The sequence below is a fragment of the Lissotriton helveticus genome, chromosome 9 (genome assembly GCF_964261635.1).
Source record: "Lissotriton helveticus chromosome 9, aLisHel1.1, whole genome shotgun sequence".
Classification (NCBI taxonomy): domain Eukaryota; kingdom Metazoa; phylum Chordata; class Amphibia; order Caudata; family Salamandridae; genus Lissotriton; species Lissotriton helveticus.
Window position 1 is genome coordinate 22,684,297 of NC_136070.1, and position 21,189 is coordinate 22,705,485.

General features: G+C 52.1%; 1 protein-coding gene across 1 annotated transcript in view; it reads left to right on the forward strand.

Moving 5' to 3' along the window:
* SNX6 (sorting nexin 6) overlaps positions 1-21,189 on the forward strand; it is an 86,310-nt gene that overhangs the window by 62,525 nt on the left and 2,596 nt on the right. Inside the window, exons 11-13 of the mRNA XM_078659383.1 lie at positions 1,659-1,745; positions 4,882-5,041; positions 18,635-18,720. Of these exons, the coding sequence (XP_078515509.1) occupies positions 1,659-1,745; positions 4,882-5,041; positions 18,635-18,720 (333 nt within the window). The remainder of the gene's footprint in view (positions 1-1,658; positions 1,746-4,881; positions 5,042-18,634; positions 18,721-21,189) is intronic.

Consider the following 21,189-nt stretch of genomic DNA (forward strand, 5'->3'; position numbering starts at 1 on the left):
TGTGTTGTGGATATGTTCTTGCTTCCGATGTGTTGTGCATATGATCTTGCTTCCGATGTGTTGTGGATATGATCTTGCTTCCGATGTGTTGTGGATATGTTCTTGTTTCCGTTGTGTTGTGGATATGTTCTTGTTTCCGATGTGTTGTGGATATGATCTTGCTTCCGATGTGTTGTGGATATGATCTTGCTTCCGATGTGTTGTGGATATGTTCTTGTTTCCGATGTGTTGTGGATATGTTCTTGCTTGCGATGTGTTGTGGATATGTTCTTGCTTGCGATGTGTTGTGGATATGTTCTTGCTTCCGATGTGTTGTGGATATGTTCTTGCTTCCGATGTGGATATGTTCTTGCTTCCGATGTGGATATGTTCTTGCTTCTGATGTGTTGTGGATATGTTCTTGCTTCCGATGTGTTGTGGATATGTTCTTGCTTCCGATGTGTTGTGGATATGATCTTGCTTCCGATGTGTTGTGGATATGATCTTGCTTCCGATGTGTTGTGGATATGTTCTTGCTTCCGATGTGTTGTGGATATGTTCTTGCTTCCGATGTGGATATGTTCTTGCTTCCGATGTCTTGTGGATATGTTCTTGCTTCCGATGTGGATATGTTCTTGCTTCTGATGTGGATATGTTCTTGCTTCTGATGTGTTGTGGATATGTTCTTGCTTCTGATGTGTTGTGGATATGTTCTTGCTTCTGATGTGTTGTGGATATGATCTTGCTTCCGATGTGTTGTGGATATGTTCTTGCTTCCGATGTGTTGTGGATATGTTCTTGCTTCCGATGTGTTGTGGATATGTTCATGCTTCTGATGTGTTGTGGGTATGTTCTTGCTTCTGATGTGTTGTGGATATGTTCTTGCTTCCGATGTGTTGTGGGTATGTTCTTGCTTCCGATGTGTTGTGGATATGTTCTTGCTTCTGATGTGTTGTGGATATGTTCTTGCTTCCGATGTGTTGTGGATATGATCTTGCTTCCGATGTGTTGTGGGTATGTTCTTGCTTCCGATGTGTTGTGGATATGTTCTTGCTTCTGATGTGTTGTGGGTATGTTCTTGCTTCTGATGTGTTGTGGATATGTTCTTGCTTCCGATGTGTTGTGGATATGTTCTTGCTTCCGATGTGTTGTGGATATGTTCTTGCTTCTGATGTGTTGTGGATATGTTCTTGCTTCCGATGTGTTGTGGATATGTTCTTGCTTCCGATGTGTTGTGGATATGTTCTTGTTTCCGATGTGTTGTGGGTATGTTCTTGCTTCTGATGTGTTGTGGGTCTGCTCTTTCCATGTATTGTGTACTCAGTGGGATTCCGGCTTTGTATCTGATGTGTTGTGCACATGTCTATCCTGGTGGATACTGTGAATCTGTTGATGTAAGACGGTCCATTCGTTTTGTGTCTGGTATACATTGGGGGGGCTCTGTGTGTATTTGGTCGAGGATCTGTCAGCGCATTGGTGTGTGTGTCTGGCTATGCTCAAAGCTTGTTGATCTGCTGGTTCAGTGTCTGTCTGTGCCTGTGCATCCTCGTAAACCTTTTGTTTCTTCTGTTCCTGGAGATGTTTTGAGTGCCTCTTGTTAGACCGGATTGAAGCTGGTAGTGGTGTGATTTTGTTTTGTTTTTCTCTTTTTTTTAATAATTCTTGGTGACCTTTGGCAGAAGGTAGAAGCGCGAGTGTCTGCTGATGAGGACCTGAAACTCTCCGACCTCCTGAAATACTACCTGCGAGAATCCCAAGCGGCCAAGGTAAGCAATTCATGGACCGTGTGTAGAAGGGGACAGCAAAACCAGCGGCAGTGTGTAATAAGAGACACATCACCAGTGGTACTCTGTAATAAAGGACAGAACCACCAGCTGCACTCTAAAACAAGGGACCGAAAATACAACAAGAGAAATCCTGTAAACCCAGTTGAGACCCAGGTAAATGTGGTAACAATGTCTCAAAAGGTAATACTTCAAAGACAATTATCAAAATGTAAATTAAATGACAAGGAGGCAAAAAAGGGAAAACACTGGAGTTGTATATCGCAGTCTGTATTATAATTCTTTGAAAGATACATTAATTTCAGACAACAATATTAAATTTCATCATATGCAATTCAAAATATAAGTGCACACAAAGTGCTTGTGCAATGTGAACGGCACAAAGTGAGATGTGATACAGTGAATAAAACAGCGAGACGGCGCAGTTTAAAATTGGTACATAATATGAACACTGATCGCAATTTATTGGAAACGTGTGAGCCGCCAAAGAAGCTGTAATTACTCTGAGTTTTGTCGACTGCGTTTCGACATGTTTTTGTCATGTCATTATCAGGACCGGATTACACATATTGATTAACCATAGCTGTATAAAAAGTAAACAAAGGAAAGGGTCTTGGTGTAGTAAAGGTAATAAGGAGCAGTTAATCCACCAGAAGGGGTAGTGAGTAAAAATACAGCGTGTCGTGGTGTTGTGATGGCATGTGCTGTGTGCGCTAATGCTGCCCTCACTCACACAGGTGTGTGACATGCGTCATCATAGGGCTGCTTAGAAAACACCCTGGCGTAGCCACGCACAGGGTGGAGCAATAGGGAGGGGGGAGACCATACAACACAGAGAGAGACACAATTGTCGCAGTGACTGCGAACGTCGGTAGTGATGGTGCAGTGATGTGTGAGTTAAAACTAGCTCCGAAGTGTCACTGTGCCTAAACCTTTATTCTCGGACCCTCCAGCCAGGATTAAAAACGTGAAGGATGGTGGCGATTGGGAGATGCAACGTGCTCCTAACACCCCTCCTTTACTGCCGTGTGGTAGACATGTTTCGGCCGTGAAAGTGTGACCGACAGGTCTAGGGTCACATCGACCTTCCTCAGGACTCTACCTGTCCCAGTATTCCAGTGCTCTCGTCTCCAGTTGAGAAGAGAGGATGCCTAGAACCCTGTAGTTCCGTGTTGAGGAATTCCTCTACATTAGTAGTTGGATTATCGAATTACACCCTAAGTCGAGTTAGAACTGGCGGTGGGCGAGGAGAGCCCCCCTATAGTCACACTTACTCCAAGGGTGGTGCTCCTCCAGTTGTGCTCGAAGCGAGCAATGTGTGTATTGTGGGACCATGGCACCAGCGCCGATGTGTACTAGGGCGCAGTGCCACGAGTAGAGTGTCACATGCTTTGTCAAAGACTGCCTATATGAGAGCGTTTCTTTGCCAATGCCTTTTAGGCGTGTAGTACAGCAGCGGGACTGCTGTTGAGCATGGCTAAGAGTTAGTGGCGTTGAGTAGAGTGCCATTGTATAGACTGGCGCGTGCAGGGGTGCAGACTAGTATAGATTGTGCATGTAAGTAGGTAGAGCGTCAATAAAGATGGCAGATCGGGTGAAATCAACATAAATAGGAAGCTGTATACTGGTGTTAAAAGTAGAAAAATACATTGCTTGTCCAGGAATAATTCTGAAATGCTTATAAAATAAGTCTGTGGGAGCTGAACAATTGAAAGATTGCAATAGAATGATCATGAAAACAACTCTTGGTATGCTGTAGGCGCGCTGTAAGCCACTAAATTGCAAACAATACGTCTCGCAGGCGAGACTGGGACGGTCCCACCTGCACCAGTTCAACTGTTCACATTGGTCTCAATTTATTTTGTGAATATTCTGCATTTTGTAGGCAGTGATACGTTTCTATTGCATCGCATCAGTGCAAAGACTGTGTAACCCGAGCGTTTGAGTGCACTTTCATTTCGTGAGCCTGCACCCAGCTATTGAGGGCTCATTCTCTCCCTGTTGCTCTTATTTCAGTCTTGTAAATGTATTTTGTGCTTCGTGCACCACATTGCTGACTCAAGCGGCCCTTTGGCTGCTGTGCGTGCAGTGGTTCTTGCGCAACACTCTCTAGCGAGGAAAGACTTGTCTGAAAAGATGCTGGGTTGTGTGGCACTTCACTGAGGAGGAGAGACGGCCCAGGAGGTGAGACCCTGTTCTGAAGGCAGCATCTGTGTCATTTCATTTACATGGAAGCAGTTTTAGAAGGTGACGTTTGATGACCCTCCCAGTCGCTCTCGATATGTGGCGCTCTGCCCTGCACATGCACTGACCTTTGACCCGTATGTGCTGTGTGCTATGCTCAGGTTTGCTGACTGGTCTATCTGTGAAGCGCACAGGCTGCCTTGTAAATGATCTTCTTAGTCTGACCAGAGCACCTGCAGTTCTTATTCTGTTTGCTGACTGTTGCTTTGGGCAGGTCTGTGTATCGTTGAATTGCTCTCTGTGCAATCAATCAGGGGATTTATAAAGCGCACTACTCATCCGTGAGGGTCTCAAGGCGCTGGGAGGTTGAAGAGCCATGTCTTCAGGGTCTTCCTGAAGGTGTGCAGGGTGGGGTGCAAGAGCAAGCCACAAGGATTGGCATCAGTTGGACTCTGCTGAGGAGCTCCATGTGTGTGAGGCAGGTTTCTTACCACTTACAATCAAGTCCGTTGTCGGTTTACGATCATTGCCAAATGTTTGTAGAGAACAGTGGACAGAGGAGACACCGGTAACCCACATCAGGAGACCAAGGCACACCTTAAGGAGGGAAGCGTCCTTTTCTTGGCTGGGGCTCTGAGGGTCTGTACTGGAATACAGAGTCCTAAAATGGCATTTTAGGTCAGGCTGATGAGAGGAAATGGTATAAAATGTTGGTGTAATACTCTTTCTTTTGCTTCTGTGCCATCTCTTAGTTCAGGGACGCCTCCCACTCACTTCAAATGCTTCCTTCCAGGTGGCACGTTTGTGTCCTGTCCGCGTGGGGTTGAACTTTATGAACTGTTTCTGGGGCATGTTTTGTTTTCTACTCCAGGCTGCTCCTCAGCCATGGAAGATTTTGAGCTGCTTTTCTTACTGACTTCTCCTCTCCTCATAGGATCTCCTGTACCGACGGTGCCGGTCATTGGTGGATTATGAAAATGCCAACAAGGCGTTGGACAAGGCGCGGTCCAAGAACAAAGACGTGCTCCAAGCAGAGACCAATCAGCAGGTGTGCTGCCAGAAGTTTGAGAAGATCTCTGAATCTGCAAAGCAAGGTGGGTGTTTCAACTGTTGTGTTACTGCACAATGCAAGGTCTGGAGTCAGAGGCTCTGAGTTGGGCTCACTCATTTCCACCTTGTGTTTGCGCACTTGTGCCAAACCATGAACGTGGGATGCTCAGTATTGATACAAGACAACGGTTTACACAGAATGAAAAGGGGCTGCTACCGTGAAATACTGCCTCCCTCTACCTGGTGTGACCCATGCTAACTCCCTACTTTTGTTATAGGTTCTCTGTTTTGTGTGTGTGCATTTGTAATGCAACTATATTACCGCTGGGGGTGATGGTACTTTTGTCATTCTGATTTATTTGACTTTATAGAGGAAAAATAGTGTTGAGAAGATTAAAATTACAATTCTCTATGCAGTTCGATTAGAACCATAAATTTGAAAGCAAATAATTTTGTGATTCAAGAATCAACATAAACATTTTGAAAAAATGACAAAGCTTGTTGGTGGAAGAGGAGTGAGGTTTTTACCTTCGGATGCCATTAAGTGGCTGTCAAATTGGCAATCCTACTTAGACAATCTTATTCCATATAACATATTTTCATGAGGTATTTGGGCAAGTTGAAGACCTCTTTAATCCAGGAGAGGATGAAAGCAAACCTCACATGGGTGTAAAATACCCTCATCCACCCACAAATCGAGATTTCAAAACTGCAGCCAGATTTGAGACTCAAAGCTCTCACTTTTAAGTTGTGAAAATGTGTTTTGTCACGGGCCAAAGACATTTCAAGTGAAAAATGCAAAAACTATACAGAAAGCAGTATTAAGGATATCAAATAAAGTGTACGCATGAAGGAATATAACATAACAAAACCAGAGACGTTTCCTGAAACTCATGACTTTATGGTTGTAAACACTTAAAGGAAACGCTGAAATTGGCTGGTTCTGAATATGGTTCCCACCATAACCGACCGTGGGGCAGACAAGAACAAAAGAACAGGAGGGTTAGATTTATAGTTGGTCAGAGTGGATGTGAGGACTGTGTCAAGAACTGGCCAGACCTATAAGGCTTTTAGTGTTTACAAAGTAACGTTACTATAATGTTTTAAATTCAGGTGTTGGGGGGCGTGGCTTGACCAGCGATGTGAGCAGACGCGTGACTGCGGAGCTCCCACTGCCGTTGGGCCCATCCTTGGCTATTTCTGCGGAATTCAGGAGTCCAGACCCGCCACACACCTCCCTAATACCCCTGACCAGCTGGGCAGCGTGTCTGGACACGAAACCTCCGTGCTCCGCCTGATACACGGCAGGAACGAGCGGCCGGCTTGCTACGAGAAGGTCCGCCCGGTCCGTCCGCCATCTTGTGACCTCGGCGGAGGCGGTCTGCGGCGGAGCCTAGCAGACCCTGGGGCCGTCGGCGACCACCGGCTAGAGCGACCCCCGCCCTTCCCACGCAGAAGACTTGCGACACCCTTACCTGTGGCCGCAGCGGTGACTGGACGGGGGCCCCTGAGCGGCTTCTGGGTCCGGAGCGCCCCGTTTCCCGCGCTTCGAGGTGAGGTGGAGCTGGGAGGCGGCAGGACCCGGTATCTGGCCCCAGCGAGGAGCGGAGGCACTGCTAGCCTCACCTCCCCAGCGGGCTGCTGAGGGAGGGCGGCCCTGCGGAGCCGCGGTAGAAAGCAGCGGGGACGATCGGAGCGGCGAACTGGGGCGGACGGTGCCCCTGGGGCACTTTGGAGAGCAGACGGCGCCAGCCGCGCTACTGCCTGCGGGGACACGCCGGGACAGCGCGACTTCGCAGCGGCTCCTCCCTGGGGGTGAGTGCAGGCCTGGGACTATAGTGTGTGACACTCTCTGGTACTAACCCCCCTCTAGGGGACTAGTGGCCCCCGCTGGAGGCGAGCGGATCTGCACATTGGCCTGGCTGGCCGTGCATTGAGAACAGAGGCGCCGTGGCCTAGAGACCCCTGGACTGCCTGCTCTGCTACGTGGGGTGTGTGCTGGGAGCTCGTTGCTGCGGGGAGTGCCGTTCCGGGGCCCGGACCCCCTAAGTGCGCTGTGACTTTGCGCCGGTGCCCCCCACCACCCCCCCTTTTGTGCTTTCGCTCAGGCGGCCTACATCGAGCGAGGACCCTGACGCGGCCTAGGCGACACCCTGTGGGCCGCGCGGAGGATGACGCGCACGAACAGGAACAGCAAGGCGGAACCAGCACCGACCCCCAAGGGGAACCCGGTGACGGCCATGTGGGGCAAAGTGGGAGCGCCGGCGGCCAGTGGTGGCCCACCTGCGGAGATGGCGGATTCCCCCCCGGTCACACAAGCGTTTATGGCCGCCTTCATGACCGACCTTAAGACTGAGATCGGATCCCTGAGGTCGGAGGTCCACTTGTGTGTCACGGAGCTTCGGCAAGAAGTCACGGAACTGGGGGACCGTGTGGACAGCCTGGAGAGAACGGCGGACACGCGCACCGAGGACCAGGAACATCTATGGCAGCGCTTAACGGCCCTGGAACAACAGAACATTGAACTCCAAATCAAGCAGGAGGACTTGGAGAATCGGGGAAGACGGAACAACCTCCGCATCCGCGGCGTGCCGCTCGGAGAAGAAGGGGAGGACGTAATGGACTTTGTGGCGCAACTCCTCCACGAGGTGCGGGGCGACGAGGATGTATCACCTCCCACACTGGACCGGGCTCATCGGGTAGCGGCGCCTGCGGGGAGATCGGGGCTTCTCCCGGACATCATCACACGGGTGCACTTCTTTGTGGAAAAGGAGGAGATTTGGAAACGTGCTCGAGACAAGCCGGACCTGCAGTACAAGGGCCACAAGATCCAGCTCTTCCAGGATTTGGCGCCCAACACCCTGAAGCGGCGACGCGCTTTCCGCCCAGTGACGGAGAAACTGCGGTCCCTGAACATCTCATACCAATGGGGCCATCCCTTTGCACTTATCTTCCAGTGGGAGGGTAAGCGTAAATCCTTGCGATCCTACGATGAGGCGGCGCGACTCCTCAACATTGCAGGCTCTCCTCCGGGGAGCCCCTCCAGACACCCTCCAAGCAAGAGGACACCGCTTACCCCGGACTGGACCACAGTGCCGAGGAGACAGCGTGCGACGCCTGTTGACGCGCCAACGACTAGCCAAGCCAGGCAGGAAGTCATCGCCCACATTAGAGCGCTGGAGGAGGCAGAGATTGACCGTGCAAACTGCTCCCCTGCAGGACGGTCCTCCACACCGTGAGATGGACAGCACACATATGTCACTCTACTTGAGGTACTGTTCTCTTATACCCCTCCGGAGGGCGGGGATGGTTGTGGGGCGGGGGGGAAATTGCTTGGACTCCTGATCTCCTTGTGCTGGGCCTGGGAAGGTGGGGGCTCCATACCTTCTAGTGTTCCCGGCCAGTCATGTCCCACCGAGACTGTCTCCTGGGGAGTGACATCCCGATGGACATTCAAACCCGTGGGTGTAGGATGCCCTACTCTGGAGACAGTGTACTTTGGCCCAGTTGGCCACGTCTTTACGGCCTAGGCCGTCAGCCCTTCAGGCTGCTGAAAGTTTGGCTTTCTCATTTGACTTTCTTTTTTCTCTTTTTTCTGTCTTTCCTTCCTTTCTCTGTCCGCTATGGGGGGGTGGGGGATGGTGCAGGGAGCGGGGGTGGGCCCTCTGGGTGGGGCTCTGAGCTGGTGGGTGCTCTGCTGCGCGTAGCTTTGCGTACTAACCTTAGGGACCCCCAAGATGGCGAGTGATATAGCCAGACCCCTTAAGATTTTATCACTCAATGTTAAAGGTCTTAACTCACCTAATAAGCGCCAACAGCTCTGGCATTACTTCTTGCAACAGGACCCGGACATCATTTTCATACAGGAGACCCACCTTCTCCAGGCAGATACAAAGCGCATGGCGCACCCTAGATACCCCCTCCAATTCTGGGCTTCAGCTGATACGAAAACGGCAGGGGTGGCAGTTCTGTGCAAAGCTGGCATCAGGCGGGGTTCTGACAAGCTCTTCCGGGGTGGTGACGGTCGCTTCCTCAAGGTATCGGTAGAGGTGGGCTCCCGCCGTCTTACGTTGTGCAATGTGTATGCGCCCAATCTGGCGCAGGATCGCTTCCTTCGGGATCTTTTGCGTGCTCATGTCCTTCGGGGTGGGCCCTCGATTGTTCTGGGGGGCGACCTTAACCTGGAATGGTGCCCTACGATGGACCGGAGTGCGGGCTCCTTTCATGGGGCAGGGGCGATGTCCTCGGCGCTACGCAAACAGATAGGCGATTTGGGTCTCTTCGACGCGTGGCGCTACTTTTCCCCAGACAAAAGGGAATATTCTTTTTATTCTAGTGCTCACCGCTCTTATTCCCGCATCGATCATCTGTTCGTATCGCACGACCTGCTTTGTGATGTGGTAGATGTGGAGATGTCAGACATATCCATCTCGGACCATGCGCATGTGGAGTTGCTCCTTAGAGATCTGCGGAGTGGTCCCCCTAGGGAACGGAAATGGCATCTGCCCCCACACCTCCTCAGGGATACGGCGTCGGTTGACGACATCCGCACGGCCATTACCTCATACTTTGAGTTCAACGATCTGCCGGAAACGCCGTTCCCGATGGTGTGGGACGCCTTTAAGGCTACAATTCGGGGTCACATCACCTCCCTCGAGATTGCGAGAGCGCGTGAACGGAGGGCAGTGGAGGAGGGTCTGGTGGCGGATTTGCGGGGGGCAGAGGCGCAGAATCAAGAAGAATCCACTCTGAAGACGCGGAGGCACCTAGCGAATCTGCGGGGGCAATTGCGCATGCTACGGGCGAATCGTGCGGAGAAATCCCTCTTGGCTCTAAAGCACATGCATTTTGACGGTGGGGACAAAGTGGGGAAGCTTTTGGCGAGACGACTGAGGGTCAAGGCGGCCAGATCCCACATAGCGAATGTGACGCTCCCAGACGGGTCTCGAGCAACGGCGATGGAGGCTAAAATGAAGGCGTTCCGAGACTATTACGCCTCCTTATACACGGCGGCTCCGCCGGGCGCTACCCCGCCGGAGGAGGTTCTGGAGCACTATGGCGGGACGCGCTTGCATTCCGAAGCGGCGGAAAGGTTAGAAGAGCCACTCTCGCTTGCCGAGGTGACTGAGGCCATCAAGGATCTGAACTTGGGGAAGACGCCGGGCCCTGACGGCTTATCGCTTTCCTTTTACCGCCTATTTCAGGAACAGCTAGGTCCTTATCTTCTTAGACTCTTTGCTTCCTTCGATGGTGGCCAGGGTCCCTCTCCGGACATGGGAATGGCGGAAATAGCTCTAGTCCCTAAGCCTGGGAAAGATCCGGCGCTTTGCTCGTCATATCGCCCGATTGCGTTGCTTAATACTGATTTTAAAATTTACACGAAGGTGCTGGCTAAGAGACTTGATCCCCACATGCCGGACCTTATTGACCCTGACCAGGTGGGCTTCATCCGGGGCCGTCAAGGGGCAGATAATGTGCGGAGACTGGCACATTTGGTAGGGAAGGTACATCACTGGCACATTCCGGCGTGCCTCCTGTCGTTAGACGCTGAGAAAGCGTTTGATCGCGTGGACTGGGGGTTTCTCCAAGCGGTCCTCTGTAGGATGGGGCTCGGCCCGAGGATGATTGCCAGGATCATGGCACCTTACATGGCGCCTCGAGCGAGGGTCAGGGTGAATGGGAGGTTGACAGAACCGTTCGCCATTGGCAGAGGGACAAGGCAGGGCTGCCCTCTTTCGCCATTGCTGTTCGCCCTGGCGATTGAACCGCTGGCGGACCTGATCAGGCGAAACCCAGACATTTGCGACGTTCAGATGGGGGGGCAAACTCATAAGGTGGCGTTATACGCAGACGACCTCATTCTCACTCTAACGGAACCGCGACAGTCCTTGCCGGCGCTTCATGAGGTGCTCTGCTCCTTCGAAAGCGCCTCTGGCTTGAAAATTAATCACGATAAGTCGTGGGTGCTTAACCTCACGATCCCTCAGGCCGATGTTCCTCCCCTGGAAGTGCTGTGCCCCTACCGGTGGACAGACCAACATATCCGATACCTCGGCCTCTCCCTGACTCCCTCTTTGGGAGGCTGGTCGGCGCTCAATTGGGCGGAATGTCGCAAATCCGTCCTCACTGATCTACAACGGTGGAAGCCTCTTATCCCCTCTTGGCTGGGTAGATTGAACGCGATCAAAATGTCTATACTACCCAAACTACTCTACCTGTTTCAATGCCTTCCTACACCTATCCCTCTGCCGAAGATTAGAGCCTTGCAAAGGGACTGTACTAAATTCATTTGGGGGGGCAAGAGACCCCGATTCTCTCAGTCACTCCTTATGGCCCCGCGGGATCGTGGAGGACTAGGGTGCCCGAATCTGGTGGACTATTATTGGGCCGCTCACTTGCGGTTTGTAATAGAGTGGGGTATTAGGCGGAGTGAGAAGGGGTGGCTACATCTGGATCGGGCGGTCACGGGTCGCACAATCTGGAACCTCGCTTGGACCCATAGGGCGGGACGATCCCCTAGTGCTTATTTGGCGGTTCCCACAAGAACGGTCCTGGACGTGTGGGACAAGGTGGCGGTGCGGAAAGGCTTGACGACTTTCCCCTCACCGCACACCCCCATAGAGGATAATCCATGGTTCCCACCGGCTAACCACACTCCCGCCTTTCGCAGGTGGACACGAGAAGACTGCAAAGTGCTTACGGATCTCTTTGACGGAAGCTCCATTAAGTCCTTTGCCCACTGTCGGGAGGAGTTCCATCTTCCCCCAGAGGCCGAATTGCAGTTTCTGCAGTTGCGTCACTGGGCCCTATCGGATGCGATGTACCCTGGGGCCACTCGGGCCTTCACCCCGTTCGAGAGGCTGGCCCGCTCTGGTGCGGGCACGAAGGGCCTTATATCGAAAATTTATCAGATTCTACAGCATCCTCTTACTCCCCCTGCTCACCCGTATCAGCGACATTGGCAGGAGACTCTGGGCGCTGATATTGATCATGCGCAGTGGACCCGCCTCTGGAGGGATGTTCCTAGGGTGTATCGCAGCGTGCCGCAACAAGAAAACGCGTATAAAGTAATGACGCAGTGGTACTATACGCCCCAACGCCTGCACAGGATGTTCCCCTCTGTACCGCCCGGTTGCTGGAGATGCCATCATGTGCCTGGTGACTTCATGCACATCTGGTGGACCTGCCCTGTGATCGCTATCTTTTGGAAGGAGGTGTTGAGCCACATTCGGGGGGTGCTGGGATTTCCTCTGCCTGATGCTGCTAGCACGATACTGCTGGGACTCAAACCTGTTGACTTGCTGGCCCTGACCCGCAGTGACTGGACCTTAGCGATGCAAATGTTGGGTGCCGCCAGACAACTTATCGCTCTGTATTGGAAGAAGGTGGAGGCCCCCCCTCTAGCTGTATGGTTCGGCAGATTGTGGCAGGTCATCACTATGGAATTGCTCTCGGCTAGGCTACAGTCTCGCACGACCCACTTTGAAAAGGTTTGGCGACCACTAGTGGCTTATCTTTGCAGGAGCGAATATGCTAGGAATATGCCACCAGCGCTGCGAGCATTGCAATTGGTGGAAGATGCGGTGCTCCCCTTTACCCCTCGCACCCTGCGACGCCCTCGCCGCTGTGACTGTCCCCCCTAGCTCCCTCTACTCTTCCTCTCTGCTCCCTCTAACCTCTGCTTTACTCTTTTGGCTGCCTTCTACTAGGCCTCTGGTTGAGTGTTGAGCCCCTAGGGCCGGTTGTTTGTTTCTGTTTGTTCTGTTTGTACCTTCCCGCCTCGCGGGACGCTATATAAGGCGGGGTATCACTGGGGTGTGCTGGACTGCGCTTTTGGACCCCCTTCTTGAGCGACTCAATGGGATCTGGACTGATCTTGATGTGCAGATCGACAGGTGTGATTGGAGATACCGACCCACGCAGAGTTGACACCGTGAGTTTTTTCACGCGGCCGGCCCCATGAGGGTTGTAGGCTTATCGCTGTGTCAATGTGACCCTTTTATTATGTGTGTCTCAATCTGAGACTTAATAAAAAGATGTTGAAATAAATTCAGGTGTTGACGGTGCTACCTATCCACACCTGGTCTCATGTAGGCTATTTTTCTTTTCCTGTCTCTCCTCGTGCTGCCTCCTTCTGGTGGAGTAGTGTGGCTCACTGGTTAGAGGCGGCAGGCCTGAGAGCAGAAGTCAGCCTGGGACCAGGGTTCAATTCCCGACGCGGCAGGGTCGTGGACCTTGGTCAGCGGACTCGATAATTCTCGCTTCGGTGCTTACTCTAATCAGGGGTTCCACTCGGCAACTCTGGGCATTAGCTTGCCTAATCTCCACAACGGCCCCACCAATTCCGGGGATGCCTGGCTCCACCTTGGGGACTCCCAGCAAGGGACCATCCCACAGGGAAAGCCAGGACGGGTTCCCCAGAGTTATACAGCGCCGGGACGCCCCGTTGCTGGGGCAGCTGTGCGCTTTACAAGTATACTACATTTACATTTACATTCTTCATGGCCTGGTCCATGCTACTTCCTGTTCTGGCTGTTGCTTCTTTCGGTTCTGGCCCTTGCTACTTCCTTTTCCATCTAGTCCATGTTTACTCTCCCCTTTTGGTCTGTGTTAGAAATGGGGTAGCCAATTCTACGGGGGTAGCATGGAGCAGAGCGGGCAGGCCAAACTCCTGAGGACATGTGTGAAGCATCCACGCAGTACCCACAGACGACACACCAGGCACAGCACAAAAAGAGACACAACACCGGTTTGGATGTAAAAGAATAACTCATGTATTGTCTCCAACCTACAAAAGTAAGACACGGTAATCACAGTGGGGCGCCAACGGGCGCCAGGGCAATGTACACCCGGGGGATTATTTACAGGGGTAATCAGGAAAAGAATAAAAGGTAAGTAAGTCCATTAGTGTCCAGGGTTGAAATAAAAGCAACCGTTAGCAATTGACATGAAACATCAGGCATAGGCCTAAATCCAGGGGCAGGAAACGTAGTGCATATAAACAAAGAGAAATGGCATAGAATATTAGGTAAACCTAAAACATCAAGCATTATCAATTTGGCATAAAATGTTGGGCTTTAACTCTTCCATGGGCACCTTCAGGGAAGCATCAATGCATAGGGCATGGCATGTCACCGGCTAAAACATTAGGTGTGAGAGCACATCATGCATGAACTCATTAGGCCGGTAATACTGTGCGCATGACCATGGCATCAACAACATTAGCAACAGACCAGAACGTCACTAGGCGCACATCATAACATCAGGCAGGGACACATTAGGTGGGCACCTATCAGGCCACTACATTATGTGCAAAACAAGTAGGGGGCATAGGCATCCACCCCCTGCACTAGGCGTACAAACAGTAACCTGACCCGGGGCCTAATCACAGTGACGGGGCCTACCAGGTGGACCTGCGGGATCTTCACCAGACTGAGGGCATGATCAGCACTTTCCGACATAACAGGTCTCAGGCATCGCGGGGCCCTCTATTTAATTGTGCCCCCAACGATGGCGACTACCCTCTGTCCAGCGGGGCAGTTGGGTAGAGTCAGTCCTGGCCCGTGGGGAGCCCCTTCTCTGGGACTTCACCTGGCCCAACGTCGCAGGTGCCCGCTGCCAGACGGGGTACCTGTGAATGCAGCAATGCCACTGGGGGATGGGCACCGACCCTGTGCCCTGATAACCCCCCCCCCCAATACACCAGCAGTCCCCCCCTTCCCCCCCCCCCCCGGGGGGACCTGAGGCTTCAGGGATGTTTCCGCTCCTTCCCGGGGCTCTTCTCCACACACGGAGAGCCCCGCCCACTTCCGGCCAACTCGGACGAGGACCCGATTCCTGAAATCCTAGCAAGATGATCCATGCCTCGCGAGGCCATCTGCATTAACTCACCGGCATTAACTAACAAGAACCGGGTGCCGGTATCACTCCGCGGAACTACAAAATGACGTCAAGATGATCTAAGGACCCGCCCGGTCACAGTGTGAACGACCAAATGATAGGACTGATCACTTGGTTTTCTGATGGTTATTCACGAACAATATGTGTACTGGATCTAGTCTGACCAGTTCTTGATTAAGTCTTCGACATTATCACTCTTTGGTGACTTACACATTTGTTTCTCCTTCTCTTTATATATTGTTATATGGTGACTGTAGCACCACTTGTCATAAAGACAGATTTGACAGTTTAGCCGGCTAGTTGCCTGGCTCATAGACCTCCTAGGTTCTTGCTTGTTATTTACGTGTTGTTACTGGGGAAGTGAACCAGTAGTAGGTCTCTAAAAATCCTTTCCCTTTGACCCTATTCTCCCGGTTTGTTTTTTGATAAAGGTACACATCCGGCCCAATAGCAAGCCCCAGGGTAACGCTCCTCACCTCCTGGGGGGGGTCCAGTCCAAGGCGCTCCTTCCCCTCCAGACGCTCTCAGATATGTCCCTTGTGTGGCGCAAGGTCCCAGCAGCTTCAGGGACCTAGGCTGGCCCTCCTTTCTTCTCCAGGGGCCAAGGGACAGAGCAGTAGGCACTTCTGGGCCAGGTCAACAGTCAGTGGGAGCTTCATCAAAACAGGGCGGTAGGCTGACACCATCCTCCACTGCAGCGTGGCCCTCCTCCTGAACAGCAGCCTGAACTCCTGAAGTGGGGCTTCCGCTAGCCCTGGAGACAGTAGAGGGGTGATGGATGGGTGCAGGGTCCAGCACACCGGCCCAAGTGGCAGTATCCCCTGGCAGCAGGTCCCCTCACGTTCCTGTCCCAGCTCTGTCTCTGCACATGGTGGCACATCCCCCTTATTTATATCCCCCTTACCCCACCTTCCAGGCAGTGCCAGAGCCTTCTAGAATTATCAGGCGAACTAGTTCTAACTGGCTCGGGGGGAAGAGTAGAGCACCCTGGGTGCCAGACTATCCCTCCAAAAGCATGGGTGGCTGGGTACCTAACATCTAGACCGCTAACCTACTGCAGTCAGGTGGCACAACGCACAGCCATGGCATCCATTTTAAATGCAGCATTCCATCAGGGTACATTTTACACAATGGGGGGAAAATAAGTGCACACCATTGCATCACATTAACATGGCGTCTCACACCACACATGGCCTATACAGTAACCTTTACCATGGGGGAGACATCCTAAAATAGGGGGGTGAAAGGCGAAAAATGTTGGGGGGAAATGGGCCAAAGTCCAACAGTCTGACTCTGGCTCCCTTCCTCCTCCTAACAAGGCCCGATCTACTTCTCCTCCAGGTCTAACCCCTGCTGCTGTACTCTGCCTGGTCCAACCCTTGCTTCCTTCCACCTCTCGGTCAGAAACCCTCTCTCTCTTCCTCCCAATCTGGTCCTTGCAACCTCCTTCCTCACGCTATTTCCTGCTGGTCTGGACCACGCTGTGTTCCTCTTCCTGGACTATCCAGGTCAAGCCCACCCTTTGCTGTTTGCCTGGTCTTATCTGTGCTGCCTTTCTCCACCTGGCCTGGCCCATGCTACCTCCCTCCAAGTAGTGTGACCCATGCTACCTCCCTCCAAGTAGTGTGACCCATGCTACCTCCCTCCAGGTGGTGTGACCCATGCTGCCTCACGCCACCTGGTGTGACCCATGCTGCCTCCCGCCACCTGGTGTGACCCATGCTGCCTCACGCCACCTGGTGTGACCCATGCTGCCTCCCGCCACCTGGTGTGACCCATGCTGCCTCACTCCACCTGGTGTGGCCCATGCTGCCTCACTCCACCTTGACCCATGCTGCCTCCCTCCACCTGGTGTGACCCATGCTGCCTCCCTCCACCTGGTGTGACCCATGCTGCCTCCCTCCACCTGGTGTGACCCATGCTGCCTCCCTCCACCTGGCGTGACCCATGCTGCCTCCCTCCCCCCGGTGTGACCCATGCTGCCTCCCTCCACCCGGTGTGACCCATGCTGCCTCCCTCTACCCGGTGTGACCCATGCTGCCTCCCTCTACCCGGTGTGACCCATAAATACTGCCTCTCTGTACCCGGTGTGACCCATACATACTGTCTCCCTCTACCCGGCGTGACCCGTGCTGCCTCCCTCTACCCGGCGTGACCCGTGCTGCCTCCCTCTCCCCGGCGTGACCCGTGCTGCCTCCCTCTCCCCGGCGTGACCCGTGCTGCCTCCCTCTCCCCGGCGTGACCCGTGCTGCCTCCCTCTCCCCGGCGTGACCCGTGCTGCCTCCCTCTCCCCGGCGTGACCCGTGCTGCCTCCCTCTCCCCGGCGTGACCCGTGCTGCCTCCCTCTCCCCGGCGTGACCCGTGCTGCCTCCCTCTCCCCGGCGTGACCCGTGCTGCCTCCCTCTCCCCGGCGTGACCCGTGCTGCCTCCCTCTCCCCGGCGTGACCCGTGCTGCCTCCCTCTCCCCGGCGTGACCCATGCTGCCTCCCTCTCCCCGGCGTGACCCATGCTGCCTCCCTCTCCCCGGCGTGACCCATGCTGCCTCCCTCTCCCCGGCGTGACCCATGCTGCCTCCCTCTACCCGGCGTGACCCATGCTGCCTCCCTCTACCCTGTGTGACCCATAAATACTGCCTCCCTCTACCGGGTGTGACCCATGCTACCTCCCTCTACCCGGTGTGGCGCATGCAGCCTCTCTCTACCCGGTGTGGCGCATGCAGCCTCCCTCTACCCGGTGTTACCCATGCTGCCTCCCTCAACCCGGTGTTACCCATGCTGCCTCCCTCAACCCGGTGTGACCCATGCTGCCTCCCTCAACCCGGTGTGACCCATGCTGCCTCCCTCTACCCAACCCGGTGTGACCCATGCTGCCTCCCTCAACCCGGTGTGGCGCATGCAGCCTCCCTCCTTCCAGCAGAGCCCATGTTACCTCACAGTCTAACTGATCTCAAAGATTGAAACTGGGGTCCTTTTATGACCATTCAGGTCTTCAAAGGAGTCCCCCAAGAAAACCCTTGTTGCATTTGCTGGGCCCTGTGCCCTCTCAAGAACATTAGGCTGACCCAGTCCTGTGTCGCTCCTGCACCAACACTATTTGAGTACGGACACATCATGAATAAGCAGCTGCATCACAAGGTCCTGGGAGCGGCCTGCTATGGAATTATGGATGGGTAAAGGCTTCCTGACCACAGATAAATCCTTACAATATTCCTGATCCTGACTTCATGAGCAGTAAACCTTTCCAGCTGAGCACGGGATCCTGGATCACTTTTTAACAGAGAACCACCTCTTTTGAATTATTAAATTGGGCAGCCTAGCATCAATCCTTTTTTCAAATACTTGTCAGAAAAAAAACCAACTTTACTGTTAATCTGTTTCCCAACTCCCATTTTAAAAAGGAATGTAAAAGCAGTGCTGACCTACGTATAACCCTAACAGTAAGGGAACTTCCGCTTTGATGCAGCCAGGATCGCCTGGAAGGCACCAGTTGCCTCGTAACATTCTCCGTTAAGATTGGTTAATGAACACGAATTACCCTCGGCAGTGTCCTCCGAGAGAAACACCTGGCCAGCCCTTCAGCATTCATTGACAAACCTAATGGACCCTCCAAAACCTTTGGAATTTTTGTCGTGTGTGTGTGTGTGTGTGTGTGTGTGTGTGTGCGTCACATAGGACTACGTACATCTTGACCTCGATATATTTCACGAAATCTCATGCATTAATTTCTTTGTGTTACAGAACTTATAGACTTTAAAACCAGAAGAGTTGCTGCATTCCGGAAAAACTTGGTGGAGCTTGCAGAACTGGAGCTGAAACATGCGAAGGTGATGAGGGGTGACCGTTATTTCATCAGTTAAGGTTGTTTGTTGTGCCGAGAGACAGTGACCCATAGGACCATGAGTAGTCTGTGCCTGGAATCGCCTTGAGTACGTGTGCTGTGTGAGTTTACGTGGTCATTTTGCTGTATCTTGTGGGAAGAGCGGGGTGGCTGTTGCCCAGTGTCTATAGAAAGAGCTAAGGGCAATGTTCCTTCCTTTATCCCAGTGCTTAGGTAGCCTTCACTGGCTCAGTGTTGGACAGTACGGACACCAGAGAGAGTGCGCTGTGCTCAAAAAGGAGTGCTCTCATGCTGGGATAAACGATCACTGTGTAGTGTTGGAAGAGTAATGTGAACAGCTGTACAGTTGCTTGTGGTTCGGTGCCGGGTGCCACATGTACTCTTATGGATGCTTTGCACAAAGGTCTTGTACTTTTTCAAACAAGCAAGTTAAGTAGACATCACACAGGTCCCTGCATCTGGAGAATAGTTCCATTTACTCACTCATGGGTGGATGAGTTGGTGAGTGCCCCAAAACTGGTGACTTTAAGGTGCTTTAAAGGCTGGGTGTACTCTCACCCTTGCACGGTGTCTTGCCCCTTCGCTCCAGGTCAGGCATCTCTGAGTTGCTAATGAACAGTCTTATTCTTATTGGAGGATCCTGCAAGACCTCATTCAGAGCTCGCTAATGAGGTTAAGGGGACTTGATCAGCTGGCAGATTTCCAGGGTGCTCCATTACCTTTACGACGTCCATTGCACCTCCCTGTGTGTGACCAAGGCAGGTTGATCATAACCTAAGGCACTTTGGCAGGATGCTACGTTCTCGTTCACTGGCACTCCTAAGATTATTGAGGAATCGTATGTCTCCTGAAAGATCACTGCTTTGGCTTTGGTGTGGCCTCTGACAAAAGTGAAGGAAACCCCTTTTAGCAAGAATGAGCTGTGCCGTGTCAGGGAGGCTTTAGACTCCCCCATTGGTGAATGGTTGCAATCCTCTAGTCTCCAGTTTGAGTGGAGTATGGGCCCCTCGGTGTCCCACAGATGGCTGGTGCTCCGGGGTAGGTGGGTTTCCCCTACAGGCAGACCATGCTGTCTTAATCTGTAGATTTCTTCTTTACTGGGGAATGGTTAAAGGATCGATATCTGCCTGTTCTGGTGCATGAGGAAGCTGTATAGAAGGCAGCGTACATTGAGTTCTTAAAGTCGTCATGTGTGTGCCACCACTAAAGGAAAAGTTCATGAGACTTTGCAGCGCTCTTCTCTTTAACGCGAGGCTCGAGTCCAGACAAAGAATGTAACCATCCCTTCAACTGAAATTGTTTCTTTGGCACTGTTGAAATCTGGGCTTCGTGCAAGACTGTGATCGTTCGGCCACACCACTCTTACCACATGTAGATTGCAGGCTGTAGTGTCCTGTTTGATGGCGCTCGGCCCCTTGGACATGCAACTAGACGATGATAGCAATAGCTCCCTTTCTAAGGCTGAAAATCTCCTGTGTATCAATAAATGGATGATTAAAGGTAGCTTGAGCTTTGTACCAATCCAAAATCCCTTCCAAAGGTGGCGTCCCCTTTCCACATTGACCAATTGGTTGACCAATTGGTTGAACTACCTGTTTTTCTTTCATCATCCAGATTCTGTGGGAGAAAGAGCTCTTTATACACTAGATGTCAAAAGAGCATTAATGTACTATATCGACAGGACAAAAGATTTTCACCAAACTACTCTTTGTTGCGTTTGCTTCCTCTCATAAAGGGAAACCCATTTCAAAATCGGGCATTCCTAGATAGATCATTAAATGCATCCAGACATGCCATCTCAAAGCCGAAAGAACTTTGTCTACACCTCCTGGAGCGCACTCCTTTTATAAAATAAAGGCATCTATGGCTTTCTTAGGCAACATTCCCATAGCTGACATTTGTAAAGAAGCTACATCGTCTACACCACACACATTTGCAAAGCTCTATTGTGTGGATGTTTTAACACGACAACAAGCTAATGTCCGTGTTGTGTGCATGTTTTCAAACTGCAAAGTCCACTGGTTAGCCACTGCTTTTAGAGGGTAATGGTTTGAAAAAAACGTAGGAGTGGGTGCTGCACACTAGGGTGCGTCCCCTCGAAGGCAGAAAGGCCACTAGACCCCAAAGGAGTGTTTGTTTTTTGTGTTTATTTTTTCCATAGGTTTGGGGCCTTCTTTACCATGGGCAGGGCCATGCCCCCACTCTAACAGGAGAGACCGTCTTTTCCTCAGGGGGCAGATGAGGTAATTACCCCTAATCTAAACATCCCCCTTACATCCTCCTCCCCCACTGGGGCAGGTGTCGGAAAACTCACTAGACACCAGAGTCTATTTTAAAAAAAAAGTTTAGGGGTTGGGGTTGAAAAATGTCTTCTAAATAGTATGCTAGTACAGGTGCCCACAAATTCAGAGATATACACATAGCCACTGCTCCTGAACTCCATATCTTGAGCCCA